This window comes from Hyaena hyaena, unplaced genomic scaffold, assembly GCF_003009895.1.
Source record: "Hyaena hyaena isolate Hyena2069 unplaced genomic scaffold, ASM300989v1 scaffold_17, whole genome shotgun sequence".
In the NCBI taxonomy this organism is placed as follows: domain Eukaryota; kingdom Metazoa; phylum Chordata; class Mammalia; order Carnivora; family Hyaenidae; genus Hyaena; species Hyaena hyaena.
Window position 1 is genome coordinate 5,091,628 of NW_024080648.1, and position 18,125 is coordinate 5,109,752.

Genomic DNA, 18,125 nt, shown 5'->3' on the forward strand with positions numbered 1-18,125 from the left:
TTTTAGGAAGTATTTTGATAATTGTAACTCATTGACTACTTACAGGCCTGTAAGGTAGTTATTATCTCTGGGGAAAACTTGGCTTGGGATTTAAGAAATTATAATTTTATAGTTATTCCAGGTTTTGAGTCTATGAAATGAACTAAAAGGGTAATTGCTGGAAGGTTTTTTTTTTTTTCCCTTAATGTTAATTTTTGAGAGAGAGCAAGTGAGCAAGCATGAGTAGGGGAGGGGCAGAGAGAGAAGGAGACAGGATTTAAAGCTGGCTCTGCGCTAACAGCAGTGAGCTTCCTCCCCGAAAATTTTTAAGACAATGCAAGACATATATTCCTAGAGAGTTTTTGTATGTGGATATATATATCTTATTAAATTTGCATTATTTAAAGGTTCTACTAATTTATATTCCTACCACACCCTTGGCAGAACCACTTTAAACTCCTGTCATGTGTCATCTTGAGTTACTCACTGCCTCTACAGCAACCATAGATTAGTTTTGTTTGTTTTGGAACTTGATATAAATCATATTGTATAGTATATTGTATATAGTATATATTGTGCGCAGTTCATCTGTCCTGCACAGTTATGGTTTGTTCATTTTCATTGTTATATAGAATTCCATGGTGTGAATATACTACAACTTATCTGTTCTACTGGTGATGAACATTTGGAAAGTTTCCATATATTATTGTGAATAGTGCTCCTTTGAGCATTTTTGTATGTGCCCCAAAGTCATCATTTAAGACATGTTTCTTAGCTTTTTGATTAAAAAAAAAAAGCAGAATTCATGTTTTAATATACATCTCTTTGATTATATCTGGATTAATTGATTTTACTTTTAAAAATAATTGATATTTGCTTTTAGTGTATTATCTTTTTCCCTTATGCTATTATTATTTTTCCTTTTGATGTTTTTCTTATCTATCATTGCACATATTTTCTTGGTTTGCTTTCTTTCAAATGTTTATCTATTTTTGAAAGAAAGAGAGCTGGGGAGGGGCAGAGAGAGGGGGAGGGAGACAGGATCTGAAGTGGGCTCCATGCTGACAGCTGGGATCTGCGATCCCAACGTGAGGCTTGAACTCACCAACCTAGAAATCGTAACCTGAGCCAAGACCAAGAGTCGGATGCCTAACTGACTGAGCCAGCCAGGATCCCTGGTTTGCTTTCTAATTTTATCCATAAACTTTACAAACATGTTGCCTTTAAAATTTTTTTTGTCTGTCTTCTTCTATTTTATGTTTAAAAAATTATTTCCATTCTGAAATCATGCAAATGTCCACCTCATTTTTTTTATGGTTTCATTTTCTCATTTTGCAACTTAATCTATTTTGAATTTATTTTGCTACATACTGAGAAGTAAGGATTTTAAAAGTTTTTTTCCTAAGTAGGTTGCTGGTTTCCTTGAACCACTTATTGTATAGTAAGTATAACCATTAAAATAAAAAGATGAAGTCTACTTATTATTATAGCTGAAAGCAAAAGTATGTTGTAGGACACATTTTATATCTTTTTTCTTTGACTTCTGGTTAACTATGTGATTAATTCATTGTACTATATTTGTATTTGACCTTTCCTCTTCTACTTTCATAGTAAAAGAATCTTCTCCAATAAGTTCTCTATTGAAATTAATTGGAAGTAGACTGAAAACTGTCAGTGGAATTTCAAGTCTTTAGCTCTCCTAAGATTGATGTATATTATAGATGTTTACAATTTGCACTTTTCTTTACAGTTACCCAAACTTGCATTCCAGAAATTTTGAATTATGCCATTTTGGTAGGGTACGTCATACTCTTCCCAGTGACTTAAGAATTTAATTGAAACGCTTTTTAGTTCTCATCTACAACTGGTTTTGAAGGATGATCCTTTTTCTCCATGATTTTTTGTGGTAGAAAGTTGGTTGATTCTATGCTGTTTCCTATTTCAGCGTCTTTATTACTGTCTCTCTGAACCATTCTGAACTTCTTTTAGGTACTTGAATGTATAAAGCGTTTCTTACCTCTTGACCTTTGGATATACTATACCTTGCCCTCCTTAGAACATTTATTCCTATCCTTTTGTCTGGTTAACTGCTTATTCACATCTTAGCTCAAAATATCACTTTACAGGAAGGTTTCCTACCCCAGGGTCAGTTAAGTTACTCTTTGTAACCCACACATAGCAGTTATTTGCTAAAATGTTTATTGTTCAGTCTTCTTGGAGATGACAGTAAACTTTTACTGAGATAATTCATGATATACAGATACACTCATATGCACACACAGATTATTAAATCAGTTTTTCATCATGCTGAAGTATTCTGATGAGAGTACTTTCAACTGGGATCTTTTTGTGTTCAACCTTGAGATTTTACATACATGAGAAAAACTTTGCTCTTTCTATGTAAATAAAGAGCTAGATATAAAATTAAGCATCAAAATGCCAAAACTGAGAAGGTTGACTTTGTTTTTATTTTGTATTTTTTTTATATGAGAGAGAGTGCAAACAAGGGTGGGGCAAAGAGACAGAGATAGAATCTGAAGCAGGCTGCAGGCTCCAGGCTCTGAGCTGTCAGCACAGAGCTCGATGTGGGGCTTGAACCCATGGAGCAGTGAGATCATAACCTGAGCCGAACTTAACTGATTGAGCCACCCAGGTGTCCCAAGAAGGCTGACTTCAGCCTGAACTAAAACAATTTCTGTTTTTGTAGATGATCTGTGTTTTCTTTCTGAAGGATTTAGAGATTTCATAACCTTTGGGCACATGAGTGGTTCAGTTGGTTAAGCATCTGACTCTTGATCTTGGCTTAGGTCATGATCTCACTGTTAGTGAATTCAAGCCCCACGTTGGGCTGTGCTGACAGCACAGAGCCTACTTAGGATTTCCTTTCTCTCTCTCTCTCTCTCTCTCTCTCTCTCCCCCCCCCCCCCCCCACTCCCATGCATGCTCTCTCTCTAAATAAATAAATAAGTAAATAAACTTAAGAAAAGAAATTTCATAGCCTTTAATATTGGCAGATTACATATAATGTGTCCATTCTGTTTGGTACTACATGAACTCTTATTAATCTGAACTTTATATTTTTCTTTAATTATGAGAAGTGCTATCATTGCTTCTACATAGGTATGTTTCTTCTCTTCCCAATTTCTACTTCTACTTTCTTCTCCATCTGTTTACTCCTATCGGACACTTTCTGGGATAGTCCTTCAACCTGATTTTCTCAGGAATTTATTCTTTGTTTTCATTACTATTCAATCAATTCATTATATTTTTTTTTGTTTCTCCACTTACATCTTCATGTCAGTATTTCCAGTTGGCTTTACTTGGTAGATTTTTGTTCTCATGTCATGCTTTCAGTATTCCCCAGTTTTTTCTCCTGAAGCATTTAATTTCCTATCTTTAAATGTCTTTTTCCCCTTTAATTTCACTTTCATTTTGCTCTTTCATGGTACTTGCACTCTTCAGACATGTTATTATTTTCTGCTATGAGCTTATATTCCCTTGAAGCTAACAGCTCTTTGGGCCAATATTGCGTTATTATGGGAGAATGGGTTTGATGGAGGTCAGGTTTAGAGGTGCTGAAGGCCTGTATTCTTGGTTTTGGTCCTCCTTCTGGACAGAGGAGAGGCCAGAAGAAGGTGTCCCTTTTGTGTCCTCTTCAAACTGTCACACTGCCCCCTATGCTACTGTGGAGTATGAACACAATATTTCCAGCCCAGTTCTAGCCAAAAGAAGAAGGTAACATCAAGGTAGAATATTAGCACTTGTTCAGGGTGGGAAGCAAAGGACCGGTGGACTCCCAATTAGGCAATTACAACGACAGTGACAGCACTTTGAGAAGAGAAGGATCAGAGAAATTCTGAGCAACCTGGATGAAGTTGAGCAAAAATTACTATCCAGAGCCTCTCTACCCGGAGGCATGTCTCCTCTGGCCAGGATACCTGATCTGTCTTTTAAGCAGATGTTTCTTCTCACAGCGGCACCCAAACATTTCGCCTTCCTTCTTCACTGTTCTGTTGTTGTTGTTGTTGTTTTAATGTTATAAGCTGGAATCTGAGATTTATCTCTTACCCTTTCTGCTTCTGGTGCTTTCTCAGCTGGGTTTGGGGAAGGCACACATTCTTGATTATACGTGCCAATTAATTAAATACTATTTTATCCAAGCATAAATGTTTTTTTAACCAGGTTCTAAAAAATAGAAAAATTAATTGGTGAGAGTCTGCCTTTGACAAATGAAAAACATGCAACTTCATTGACGTTGAAGTCATTTTGTGGTTAGTTTTCTAAATTGTTATTCTAGAACCAACAGGGAATATACATACTCGTTATTGCTTAACAGTGACCTTTGACCTAATGAAGTGTAAAATAGTTATTTATTTAAAATTTTTTAAATGTTTTATTTATTTCTGAGAGAGAGAGCTCATGAGCAGGGGAGGGGAATCTGAAGCAGGCTCCAGGCTCTGAGCTAGCTGTCAGCACAGAGCCCAACGTGGGGCTCAAACCTGCAAACTGTGAGATCATGACCTGAGCTGAAGTCGGACACTTAACTGACTGAGCCACCCAGGTGCCCAATAGTACTTTATTTAAAGGCTAATATAGTTAGAATTGAAATAAGAAGAGGAAGCAATAATGACTTTGAATATTAAATAGAAAATTTATGTTTCTTTGTCATAGAATATTTATTATACAGTAAGCAGGTATCTATGGTCCGTGTATATTAGACTGCATAAATTTAACCTAGTATATAGAAAACCCTTGACATTAAAAAAATGTTTTTAATGTTTATTTTTGAGAGAGAGAGAGAGCATGAGTGGGGGAAGAGCAGAGAGAAAGGGAGACAGAATCTGAAGTAGGCTTCAGGCTCTGAACTGTCAACACAGAGCCCAGTGCGGGGCTCGAACTCACAAACTGTGACATGACCTGAGCCAAAGTCAGTCGCTTAACTGACTGAGCCACCAAGGCAGCCCCACCCAGAGAGAATCTTAAGTAGGGTCCCTGCTCAGTGTGGAGCCTGCCATGGAGCTCGATCCCACAACCCCGGGGTCATAACCAGCGAATCTCAACTCAAATGGTTGTTTAAGCCTGGTTAAATAAAAACAGCTTATATAATGGAATATTGTACAACTAATTAAAAAAGAACCAGACAGCTCCATATATGTCAGTAGGTCCAGAGAGTATTGTTTTAATGTTCATTTATTTTTGAGAGAGAGAGAAATGAATGAGTAGGGGAGGGCCAGAGAGAGAGGGAGACACAGAAGCCAAAGGAGGGTCCAGGCTCTGAGCTGTCAGTATGGAGCCCAGTACGGGGCTCGAACTCACCAACCTCGAGGTCATGACCTGAACTGAAGTCAGCCCTTTAACCAACTAAGCCACCCAGGTGACTCACACGCCCTTGACATTTTTAAAAGAATGTGTCAAAAGACTTTCCCTACTCCCCAGATTTGAGAATGCCATTATAGCATGTAATTTCCTTCATAAAATATATTAAAACTGGAAACTTACAAACTTTAGAAGATAGACCTGTACAAGAAAGCAAGGAAAATTAGAAATCATGTAGAAATGCTCGCTAGGCACCCCCTGTAATTTTGAGGCCACCTCTTGCACATCAGCTAAGATACAGGTACAATTCAGATTCAGTGAAGTTATAAACTACTGTTTATGGACTTTTTGCGTTGCTCACAGATATCTGGAACTGCCAGTGTTAAATAGATGAATGGTAAGTCTGTTGAGGAAGGAAAAGTTACTTAAATACCTTGTATCTATTGCATAAGTATATCATAAGTAAATTTGTTTCATTGAAAGTAATTTTATTGTCATTGATGAGTTTTTATTTTGTTTTTTATTTGTATGGGAGTGGATTAATAATGCTTAAGAAAGTAAGTACATTCTTCTACTATTTTAAATTCTAGTTTTTTCTAATGTTTTTAGAGAGAATAGTGAACATTCATATCTGCCATCAAGTACCTTTTTATCTTTCCCAGCTTTGCTCTTGTGATTTCTTTGTATCAGGAAAACAGTAATATATGTGAAAGTTCATTAGTATTTCCAAGATGTCAAACTTATTTTACTCTTACTTTGAGTATCTTCTGAGTATAATTAGGTTTTTCTACCCTTAAGGAAAAAAATTTAAATATATAAATATGGGAGATGTAATATAAATTTTCTCATTGAGTATATAAGTGTAGGTCAATGGATTTTGCAGTTCAAATGATGTACAGTAGTTGTTGCTTTGCTGACAGTCCAACTAGTGTGAAAAATAACTTTAAGCTATGACTTTGCTATCATAAATGAAAACATCACTTTAAAATACTCCAGATGTCTTAGCTTTCTCTCCTTTTATTACATTTTAGAAATCATAATTGTTAGTTAGAAAGTTTAATATCGGTCAGAGTTGTTCCTTTGAGGCTTTACTTTTAGGCAGGTGTAAAATGTTGAACATGAGTGAAATAGTTTTCTATCTCTAAACTTGGACCAGGTGAATATATGCCAAATGATCTCACATTTGATACTGAAACATTTTTGAATGGCCTTAATTTAGACTCTAACATGAGGATAAGGGAAATAGTTAAGTGTATGAGTAGACGAGCCAACATGAGTTTGCTCCTTGGTGAGTCGCAGAAACTACACCAGGTGAGTTGTTGCAGAATCTGTCGGTTATTCACTCAAAGTTCATTTTCTCCTTAATCTTCACAAACAGATCTTAGATTTTGGTCAAGGCAGCACTGTGCCCAGCTATAAGCGAACTGATTTTCTAGACTTTTGGGGGAGCTGGTCAGATGACTCATTTTTGGTATAAGTGAAAGTATCTTAGAGAGGCTTCCTTAATCATAAAGACTAAGAGAAAGCCTTTTTCTCCATTTGCCCTCTTCTTTCTTGTGTGGTACCCTGAATACCAGGCTTTGAGGTGTAGCACTCTTTTCATGACCATGAGGTGACAAACAAGTAGAAGATCCTTACCCATGCTAAGCATGCCAGAGTGGAAACATTTTTAAAGAGCTTTTGTTAAACTGCTATATGAGCCTGAATTGCCTCTGACTGGACAAGTTAAATAAGATATGTGAATCTCTACACTTTTTTTTTAAGCCTCCATTAGTTAAGTATTTTGTTATTTGTAGCTGGATGTTTTCCTCACCGATAAAGGCCCTACATGATCTAGATCTTGCCTATCTTCTGACCTCATTTTGTCATTACTACCTCTAGTCACATTAGCTAGCAGACAAATCTTGGCTGACAAGCTCCTGCTCAAATCCAAACTCCTTCTGACTCAAAGGCTCTGTGTGATCTGGTTTTACTGATTGCCTCTAGTGTACCACTGCTCTCCATCCCAATATCAACAAAAACCTTTCACATACCCAAAAGTTCTTGACAAATAGTTGCAAGAAATTAATGGAGGAAAAGAAAACACAAAATGAAAGATGTGAATTTGAGGAGAGATATATCATATACGTGGATTAAAAGACTCAGTATTGTAAATTTGTCAGCATTATAGGATTAATTCTAATCAATGAGCTTAAAACATTTTTTTTCTAACACATTTCTTCATGGAACTTAAAGATACTCATACTGAACATCAAAAAGCATTAATACCCGAGATAATCTTAAACAGACAAACTGATCAACCAAAGAGAAAAGGTATAGGAAAAATAAAATTAGATTTCTGGCTCACACCATACAGACAGGTAGATTAAAGATCTAAATATGGAAAGCAGAATTATAAGAGGAATCTGGAAGAAAATGTATGAACAGTGTAAGAATAGGAAGGATTTATTATAGACTATGTAGAAAGTACAAACAGTGTGGGGAAAGATTGATGTATTTTATTATGTTAAGGTTTAAAACTTGTCTGAAATCAAACTCTGTGTAAATAGAGGGTAAGACAAGCCTTAAACAAAAGTATGTATTTTTAATTCATGTAACCAGTATAAGATTAGTGTTTAGAAAATATAAAGATCTCCTACAAAATAATAAGAAAAAGACAAAAAATTTGGGCTAGACCGTGAACTGAAAGCTGATGGGTGAGACTTGAATGGTTAGTAAATATACAGACAGATGTTTGTATTAATTTGCATGGGTTCAGCTCCAAATATTCCAGAATTCAACCAACAGAAGTAATGCCTCAGGACATTTATTTCCTGCTTGGCAAGTCTAGAGGTAAGAAGTTCAAGAATTAGGTGAGTACTCTGTGAGCACAGTGAGGCATGCATGTAGGATTTTCATAATTGCCGTGACTTTCCCATCATGGAATCAGCAACTCCAAAAGTCACAACCTTATGGGAAAAGTTTTTGAGAAATAGAGAGGAAAGGAGAGAGGAGACAGCAACCCTTTTCCTCTACATACATTCTATTAGCAGGAAGAAAAGTCTTTCCAGAAGCTTCTAGATTTTCCATTCTTTCTTATTGCCAGTCACTGCCAAAGAGGAATGAATTCATCTCTCTGGCCTGTAATAATGAGGATTACTCCTTAGACTGGGGAGTAGTCTTAGCATATTGCATTCTGACCGATTCCTGAGCAGTAATTGAGTTTCTGTGGCCCAACAAGAAGAGGGGATAATCACCACAACTATCAGCCTCCCTAATAGAGGGGGGAAGACCAGGTGATATTGATAATATAATATGAATGTATATAATCTAATAACATGGAATGTGAAACATAACATATAGATATATTAATATGAAATATATATAACGTAAAAATGTATAGGGGCGCCTGGGTGGCTTAGTCGGTTAAGCGTCCGACTTTCCGACTTTCGCTTAGGTCATGATCTCGCGGTTTGTGGGTTCGAGCCCCGCGTCGGGCTCTGTGCTGACTGCCAGCTTGGAGCCTGGAGCCTGTTTCAGTCTGTGACTCCCTCTCTCTCTGTCCCTCCCCTGCTCATGCTGTCTCTCTCTCCTAGAAATAAATAAAACATTAAAAAAAAAATGTATAAACACACATATGTGAAAGATATAAAAATATGCACAAGTATAACAAACGTCGAGTTTGTGTAATGATCTCTTTGGAGAAGAAAGAAGACTAGGATTAAGAGAGATTTCAACTGTATTTGTATATTTAATTTTCTAAAAAAGAGCAAATATTTGAACCCCCAAAATGTAAATTGAACAATGCGTTTTTTGTTTTTGCCTCTTCGCTTATAAAGCTTATGTATTTATGTTCACGGACATAAGATGGGAGAAATGGGTGTGTTTTGGTTAAAAATGAAAATTGATAGACTGAATTAGAGGACAGTTTGGCAACATAAAAAATTTTTAAATGTGTATCCTTTGACCTCATCCTTCTACTTTGAGAAGTTTATTTTATAGAACTGGACAAATGTATGAAGATACGTATACAATGGTATTTATTTGTAACTGTTTTATATAATGGCAAAATCTCCTTTTTATAATGTGGAAAACCACCCAACTAAATATATTATGACATATCCATGTAATAGAATGCTAAGTAATTCATAGGAAAATGGTGTATAGATTTAAAATTTTTGACTGAAAAATTTGAAAAGTGAAAAGCCAGAACAAAGATGTTTAAATACACACACACATGCAAAGAATGACATCTAGAAGCTTAATCATCAAAATGTTCATGGTGATCTCTGGATGATGATGGCATTACAGATGATTTTCCTTTCTCCAAACTTTGTGGGGTTTTTTTTAATATTTTAAAATATTTCTGACATTTTTGTATCTGGAAAAGGCTTTAAGAATTTTCATTTGTAAGTTAAAAATATAAAATTAAAAGCTACTCACTTTTTGATTTAATTATGATGAAGTAAACATTATGTATATTTGTGTAGTCAACAGATATTTTATTGAAGCCATTCAGGCACTGTTTTAGATGCTGCAGATACAGACAGCTCATAAGATAATTCATAAGTCAAGAATAGCTCATTTTATAGAACATCTTGAGTGGGGAGATACATAAAAGGCAAATAGATAAATGAACAAAGTGCTTTTAGGTAGTGATTAAATGCAGAAAGAAAGTAAAACTGAGTGATATTGGTATCACTGATGGAAAAGTATGTGTCATGCACGGATGACTTTAAATTGGGTGGTCGACAGAGTCCTCTAAGTTGCTTATTAACTTTAGGCTGATAATTGGATGGCATAAAGAGCTAGGCATGCGAAGATCCGGGTCCAACTTCTCAGGTGGAGGACAGTGCAAAGTCGCCTAGGCTGAAAGGAGTTTGTCATATTCAAAGAACAGAGAGTGAAAGACAGAGGGAGGAAAGTCAAACACATGGGAGAGCTCACAGGGCTCCAGTTCACAGAAAGCCCTGTAGGTCCTCAGAAGTTTGTAGTAATATTATATGCATTATGGGAACCCATTGCAGGATTTTAAGCAGGCAAGTGACCTGATCTGATACATGCCTTGAAAAGATCACTATGCCTATTATGTTAAGGATGAATTGTAGGGCAGCAGATGTGACAACAGAGTCCAGTTAGAAGGGTATATGCTGTTAGAAGGTATATGCTGAAGTCTAGGCAAGAGATTATTGAACTAGAAACTGAGATGGTAGCGCTGGGGAGTAAGTAGATAGAATTGAAATGGGTATTTGGAAGCAGTTCATGAATATCAGCACTAAGGGAAAGAATCACTTAACAAAATGAGGATAATGGTATATCCCATAGGGTGTTATCACAAGAGCTAATGCATGTCAAGTATTCGGCATCCTTTTTGACACATGAGAGCTTACAAACTGTTACTTACCATTGTTATTTTTATTATTGTCAAGAATAGGGCATTGTCTTTGAGCAAAAAGGGTTTTTCTGTAGAAGTTAAATAATACGAGTACAACTCAGATTGGATGTCTGTTAAAACACACAGTGGGTATTGGTAAAGATCAGAGAATTAGTCTTAATTTTTAGTGACTTTTGCTGGGATCAGAGAGAGAAGATTTATTGATTTCCTTCTTTACTTCATAACACTGAGCCATAAATATATGTATAAGTAGCAAGTATGTGTAAATGGCAACATTATTTCTTTAAAAAGTTGTGATTTAGCTATTTTTTAAACATGTGCTAGTTTGATGAAGTGAGACACTGAAAATCTTGTCTGCAAGTATGTGTCTGTAATGCTTTTGCTTAGGGACTATTTTCCTACAAGTGAATTAATGTTAAGTTTCTTCAAATTCTATGTAGTTCTTTGACTGTGATCCTAATTACTACTTTTATTTTGGTTCTTTAGACCCAAATAAGCAATTCAGTTATAGGGATAATTATGACTACAAACTTCGTGAAACAAAGGTCTTGTATAACCAACCATCAAAGATAATGAATTCTGTTTATGGGTAAAAATAACGTATAAGCATTTAGCATTGTCAAATGATGAATGAGCAATTTTGATTTGTACTCAATAGAACAGGTAGAATATACGTTTCAAGTAAACTTTATGTTTTAAGTAAAAGTTCCTGATTACTAAATTTCTAAGTAGTTTAGATAGAGGACTGTTTTGTGTTGTGGATAACAAAACCTCTGATTTAATACATTTCATAAATTCAAACCCAAATTAAATGAGCTAACTTCTGGGGTACCTGGGTGGCTCAGTTGGTTGAGTGGCCAACTCTTGATTTCAGCTTTGGTCATGATCCCAGGGTCGTGGGATTGAGTCCCATCTTGGGCTCTGGATGAGCGTGAGGACTGCTTAAGATTCGCTGTCTGTCCCTCTGCCCCCTCCCCCGCTTGCACGTGTGCTCTCTTTAAAACAAAACAAAACAAAACAAAACAAAAAAGATAACTTCTTTATTGTCTTTACTGATTTTGACTATTCACCTATACCTTTTTATTTTTATTTTTTTTTAACATTTATTTATTTTGAGAGAGAGAGAGACAGCGTGTGAGCAGGGGAGGGGCAGAGAGAGAATCTGAAGCAGGCTTCAGGCCCTGAGCTGTCAGCCCAGAGCCCAGTATGGGGCTAGAACCTATGAGCAAAATCATGACTTGAGCCGAAGTTGGATGCTCAACCTATTGAGTCACCCAGACGCCCCCACCTCTACCTTCTTTTATAAACATATATGTGTTACACACTTACACATATTTTATACCAAATTGTGTTTTTTATGTGATAATTAAGAAAACAGATAAAGAGAAGAAAAGGAAACTCTGTAATGCCACTACTTAGTGATTTAGTCCTTTTTTCTGTGTTTCAAATATATGTGTATATATATTTTTTGTCCTGTATTTTGTTTTGTATATATTTTAATCTAAAAGACCAATCTAAAAATACTTTTCCATGTTGTTTTCTATAATACCCTGTTTTTTTCTTGCACGTATGGTTTATACTTTTTTAATGATCTTAACTGCAGTAAAATACACAAATTTAAAATTGAAAAAATTTTATTTTTAAACAAAATTTACCATTTTAGCCATTTTTTAGTGTGTAATTCAGTGCCATTAAGTATAGTCACAGTGTTCTATAGCATCCTTTTAGTACAGGATGATGTTATATGAAAAACCGTCATTTATTTAACAGATACTTTATTGTTGGACATGTGAATTGTTTCCATGATTGTCCATAAATAGTGCTTTGATAAACATCTTGTGCAGAATCTTTGTTCAGATAATGCTATATTTTTTTCTAAAATGTACCAGGCAGCCCTTTCTCTCTATGGGTCCTGTCCCTATGCTTTAATAAAACCACTTTTTTTGCACCAAAAAAAACAAAACAAAATAAACGAAGTATGATACCAGTTTGCACTCACATTATCAGTGTATGAGCACAATTCCATTTCTTCACCCTCTTACTGATACCAAGCAGTTTCTGTTTTTGTTTTTTATATTTTAGATCTAAAAGTGTTAGTAAAAAGTAAATACACACTTTGCTCTTTTGCTTCAAAGTTGTAATGGATACTTTTTTAAAAAGTATCCATTTTTTTATTAAAATTTTTTAATGCTTCATTTATTTTTGAGAGGCACAGAGTACGAGCTGGGGACGGGTAGAGAGACAGGGAGACACAGAATCTGAAACAGGCTCCAGGCTCTGAGCTGTCAGCACAGAGCCCTACGTGGGGCTTAAACTTGTGAACTATGGGATCATGACCTGAGCCAAAGTCAGACATTCAACTTATTGAGCCACCCAGGTGCCCCTGGATACTTTTTAAAATGCCAGGTGATAAGTTTAAAAATATCTATTTTAACCTATTTGTTAGTGAAGAAAGGAAATTCAGTCTCAAGTATTATTAATGCATTGATTAGGGAAATGTGAGTTTGCCATGGAGGCTTTATTCAAACCATAGAGGGAAAATGATGCAATCTTCATGAGCAAGGAAAGTATGTGTGGCTCAGTGGCAGAGTAAGGTTATGCTAGTAGGTAGTAGGGTGAGAAGCACGCTGAAGTTAGAGAAATAAACAGAACCTAACATCTATAAAGTTGAGCAGATATTAAAAAACAAACAGCAAGATGGTGATATTTACATTAGCATGTATCCTCTACTTTGGGTATTACAAAGGTAGTAGTACAAAATTGACTTCTTTTCACCCAAAATTTTCAGCTTAATTTGAAGGATATTTTCTACAGAAACCCACTTCCGACCTTGTAATACGTATCTGTGGAAACATAATCTTTTACTTTGAAGACTTTTTCTTAGAGCCTGCTCTCCTGAATTAAATGAATTTCTATAGATAGTATGGGGAACATTATCTTGAAATAAGTCTCTTTTTTTCAATTTTCCTCATAGTTCTCATTTAGTTTATTTATGCATAAAATGGGGAAAGATATGATGGTTTTATTCTTTTAGTTTTATTTATGATGCCATTTTCTAAACTACATTACACAGTAAGTAATAGCATAGAGGTATTGATACTTAGAGAGTAAGACCAAATAAAATTTAAAGTAGCAAAGGAAGAATCCTTAATAAAGTGTATTAGCTTATAAAGATAAAAATACTAATGCTTATGGTTTCCTTTCTTTTTAATCCATAACAACGTAACTTATAATTTCATCACTGTACTAAAATTTAAAATTGTCAGCAGCTTTTTTTCACTTTCTAAATCCTCATCATGCTGGACTTTGCATAATGTTGTTGCCCTTTGACTTTTATAATGTACTTTCTTCATAATCTTCACCTTTCTCAGCATGTGCCTAGTTCTTATACTGCTTCTGATCCACTCTGGCTCCGTCCCCCACTTTTTCTGTCTGAAAATTATGATACTTCTCACTAGTTTTCTGGTTCTGCATTTCCAAATGCCTCTGTTCGGGCTTCTTGGTCATATTATTTCCTTAGAGTTACTAAATCCAGGCTTGCAATATTTTAGTTTGGTCCTAATTCCCAAGAGTAGAGTGTTTTGCCATTATTTTTAATTCTTCCTTTCCTAAGATCTTGTAACCAAACTATTACACATATTTCTAGTATCCCTATGTTCTTCTCTATAAGGTTGTAATTTGTCTTAGATTTAGTTGTCAGCTGTATTTAAATAACCTTTATTTCTTAAAATATAGAGATGGATTTTATAGATATAATAATTTTTCTTGTGAAACATGAGAGGAAAGTGCTTCGGACAGGAGTCTTCTTCTATTTTGTATTTCTAGCACAGTTGCCCAGCCCATAAAAGATGTTGAAGAAATGTCTTTCAAATGAACTGCCCAAAGACCTCAGGAACTTTCTTAGTTCCGAGTTCTCTGAGAGGAGAGAATCAATCCATTTGGATGATAGCCATTTTTTAAACCCTTTTTTGCTACAGTACTTCAGGTGTTCATATTTGTTAATATTAATATTATTAAAGAAATTCTAGTGTTTTGGTGTTTTTGTTTTTTTACGAAATTGTTTCCATATATATTCTCCTTTTCAGGTTTTGGAAGGAAGGATGTGGTAGAACACTTACTACAGATGGGTGCTAATGTCCATGCTCGTGATGATGGCGGTCTCATCCCGCTTCATAATGCCTGTTCTTTTGGCCATGCCGAGGTCGTGAGTCTGTTACTGTGTCAAGGAGCCGATCCAAATGCCAGGGATAACTGGAACTACACGCCTCTGCACGAAGCTGCTATTAAAGGGAAAATTGACGTATGTATTGGTAAGTATAAGTTGTAAGATCAATCTGACAGGTATAAAATTTGAAATGAAGGTTTAGCATTTTTTCTCTCGTTTTTTTTTTTTTTTAATTGTGGTGCAGATAGTGTTCTCTCAGAATAAATAAAGAAGGCCTTATTACTTTTTATTCTTAGAAGACTTTATTTTCCCCATCAAAAGGGAAGTAGAGAGATGGCAATATAAAGTTGGTTAAGAACAGGATTCACAACATTAACTTTCCAAATGCAAGTCAAATGCCAACTGACGTGGAACTAAATTTTGATGGATTGCTATTATCAAATTTAGTTAATTTATAGTCTCTTTAAAAGACTGCAGATTTTCCATTCTAGCATCACATGCGAGCCATTGTAAAATACAAGTTCTTACTGAATTGGATGACTTACTGGAATGTTTCAGGCTGATTCAGGGAAAGTCATCCAGCGCTAAGGCACAATCTTTTTTCCTCATGTTGCTAAAATTGAATGCCAGTTATTAGCACTGGACAGCTTTGAGTGAGTGGTTCGAATACAGTAGTATTAAAAGCTTAATATTTTCAACATGTGCCATAGTCTAGAAAAACAGCCATTTCAAGTAAAATTAAACTTTTCAACCATTTTAAATATTGAGCTTATATGAAATTGTATTCAACCAACATTTCTTTCTCTTTCATATTTACCTAAATGTGTATATATGTATATATTTTAGATTTTACTTTATTATATAAAAATCTCTCATTTTGAAATCTAAAACAAGCTTCTAGAAGACAAGCCTAGTTTCTTTTGAGTATATCTGTTTCTTGACACTCAAGATGGTGGATGTTTTACCCATGGCAGATTGGTTTTCATAATTGTCTTTCAGGGTGACATCCATTTCAAGTTTAATCTTTCATTTTTATCTTTATGATAAAACTCAAATATATATGTCATTTTTAAAGATACAGTGATGGTGGTGTTATTAAAAATTTCTCCCTCCTCATAGCCATCTATTCCAGCTTCCACTATATTTTTCATTCTTCCTCAAATTGCAATTCCTGACATATAGCTTCTTTATCACATTGTCTTTTGTTATCTTTTCTCCCTTCTACATCTGTTGACCTAAGCCTTTGGGTATCCTGGTCCTTTTTGGATCTCTGAGAGCTTCCATTTTCAGTTGATTCTCCCATTTCTTTCTAAGTCTTTAACTAAAACAGCCACGTCCTGGACTGAGTCATTACATAAAACTACCTGAAAAGCTTGAACTTCTAAAATATCCTCTCTGACCACAAAACCTCTCTTAAGTTACTCGTGTTAAGTTACCATGTGATAATTATTTTTGAATTTGTGACGTAGTCTTACCTAATCTAAACTTTCAACTTCCTACCTTTATCCCTTCTTGCTTTACCTTGTCATATCCATTGGATTTTTCCATCATTAGTCACAAAATTTTATATAGTTTTCACCTTCTTGAATTATTATCCTTTCTAGGCTTTGGTATTATATTTTCTTACCTGTGCCCCTCTGAATATCTTATTGCAATTAATATTCTTTCCTCCTCTTCCTAATCCCACTCCCAAAATTACATAATGAAAATGCACCTTTTATCTAGGTTCTTTTGGAATAAGAGACTAGATGTAGGACTTGAATTTTCACAGAATGGATCCCCGCAGTCCCCCAGCCCCTTGTCCTCGGTGTACTCTGGCACATATTGCTTTCCTTCTGTTTAAGTGCTTGTGTCTTAGAAAAGGTGAGAGAAGGGGAAGGGCACCTTCAAAACTATAATGAAGATATAATTGAGGCTGTAGCTGCTATTAAAATAGTTATTATGGGAAGTAAAATTGGTTATAGATCCTTCTGTACATTTAATTAGCTTTCAGGAATCTATTAAGAAACCAAATATACCAAAATCTCTGATTATGCAGTATATCATATTTTGTGAATTGAGTATAGTTAAGAAACTCTGAAATGTTTCTATTAGGCAAATTTCCACTTTGGGACAACTAGATGAAAACATGAGTCTGATGGTTTGGAGAGATTAGTGTACAAAATTAACTTTTGAAAGAATTTTGCCTAGATGATGAAATCCTAACCTGATTATTTTCAGATTAATCATATCTCCATGTATGAGGTATAATAGTGGCTTTTTTTTTTTTTTTAATTTATAAAAGTAGAGCCAAGCCACGTTGTCACTGGTTTAAAGGAGGCAGCAGGATGGATTGCTTCAAAGCATATGTTCTGGGCTTGTATCCCTGATGTGACCAGTGATCACCTGCTCTATGAGATCAGGGGCCATTTAAGTGCCATGTTTATATGTGAAATGGGAATACTCGGGTTCTTGGGGAATTAGCTGATAACACATTTAAGTACTTAGAATATCTGATACAGTGAACATTAAATATTGATTGCTGGCTTTTTTCACTGAAGTGTCATTGATATAATTTCAGGTATACAACATAGTGATTAGACAAGTTTATACCTCATGCTGTGCTCACCACAAGTATAGCTGCCATCTGTCACCTCACAGTGCTATTACAATTACATTGACTCTATTCCCTGCGCTGTACCTTTCCTCCCTATGACTTACTCCTTCCATAACCGGAACCCTGTACCTCCCACTCCACTGCACGCCTTTTTCCCATCCTCGAACCCCCTTCCCTTTGGCAACCACCAGTCTGTTTCTGCTTGTTTGTTTGTTTGTTTGCTTTTCTTTTTTTTTTAGATTGCACATATAAGTGAATGCATATGGTATTCTTCTTTCTCTATTTATTTCACTTAACATAATACCCTGTAGGTTAAAAAAAACACCCTCTGGGTCCATCCACTTTGTAAATGGCAAGATCTTACACATTTTTACGGCTGAGTGATAGTCCATTGTATGTGTGTGTATACCACATCTTCATCCTTTCATCTGTCAGTGCACACTTGGGTTGCTTTCATCTCTTGGCTATTGTAAATAATTCTGCAGTAAACGTAGGGGTGCATGTATCTTTTTGAAGTAGTGTTTTCATTTTCTTTGAGTAAATACCCAGTAGTAGAATTACAGGATTGTGTGATAGTTCTCCTTTTAATTTTTTGAGGAACCTCCATACTGATTTCCACAGTGGCTACACCAGTTTGCATTCCCACCAATTTCATGAGGGTTCCTTTTTCTCCACATCCTTGCCAACACTTGCTA

At 35.4% G+C, this 18,125-nt stretch overlaps 1 protein-coding gene across 1 annotated transcript in view; it reads left to right on the forward strand.

Moving 5' to 3' along the window:
• Positions 1 to 18,125, forward strand: part of TNKS (tankyrase) — a 211,365-nt gene that overhangs the window by 16,847 nt on the left and 176,393 nt on the right. The window contains exon 2 of the mRNA XM_039220634.1: positions 14,755 to 14,979. Coding sequence (XP_039076565.1) covers positions 14,755 to 14,979 — 225 coding nt within the window. The remainder of the gene's footprint in view (positions 1 to 14,754; positions 14,980 to 18,125) is intronic.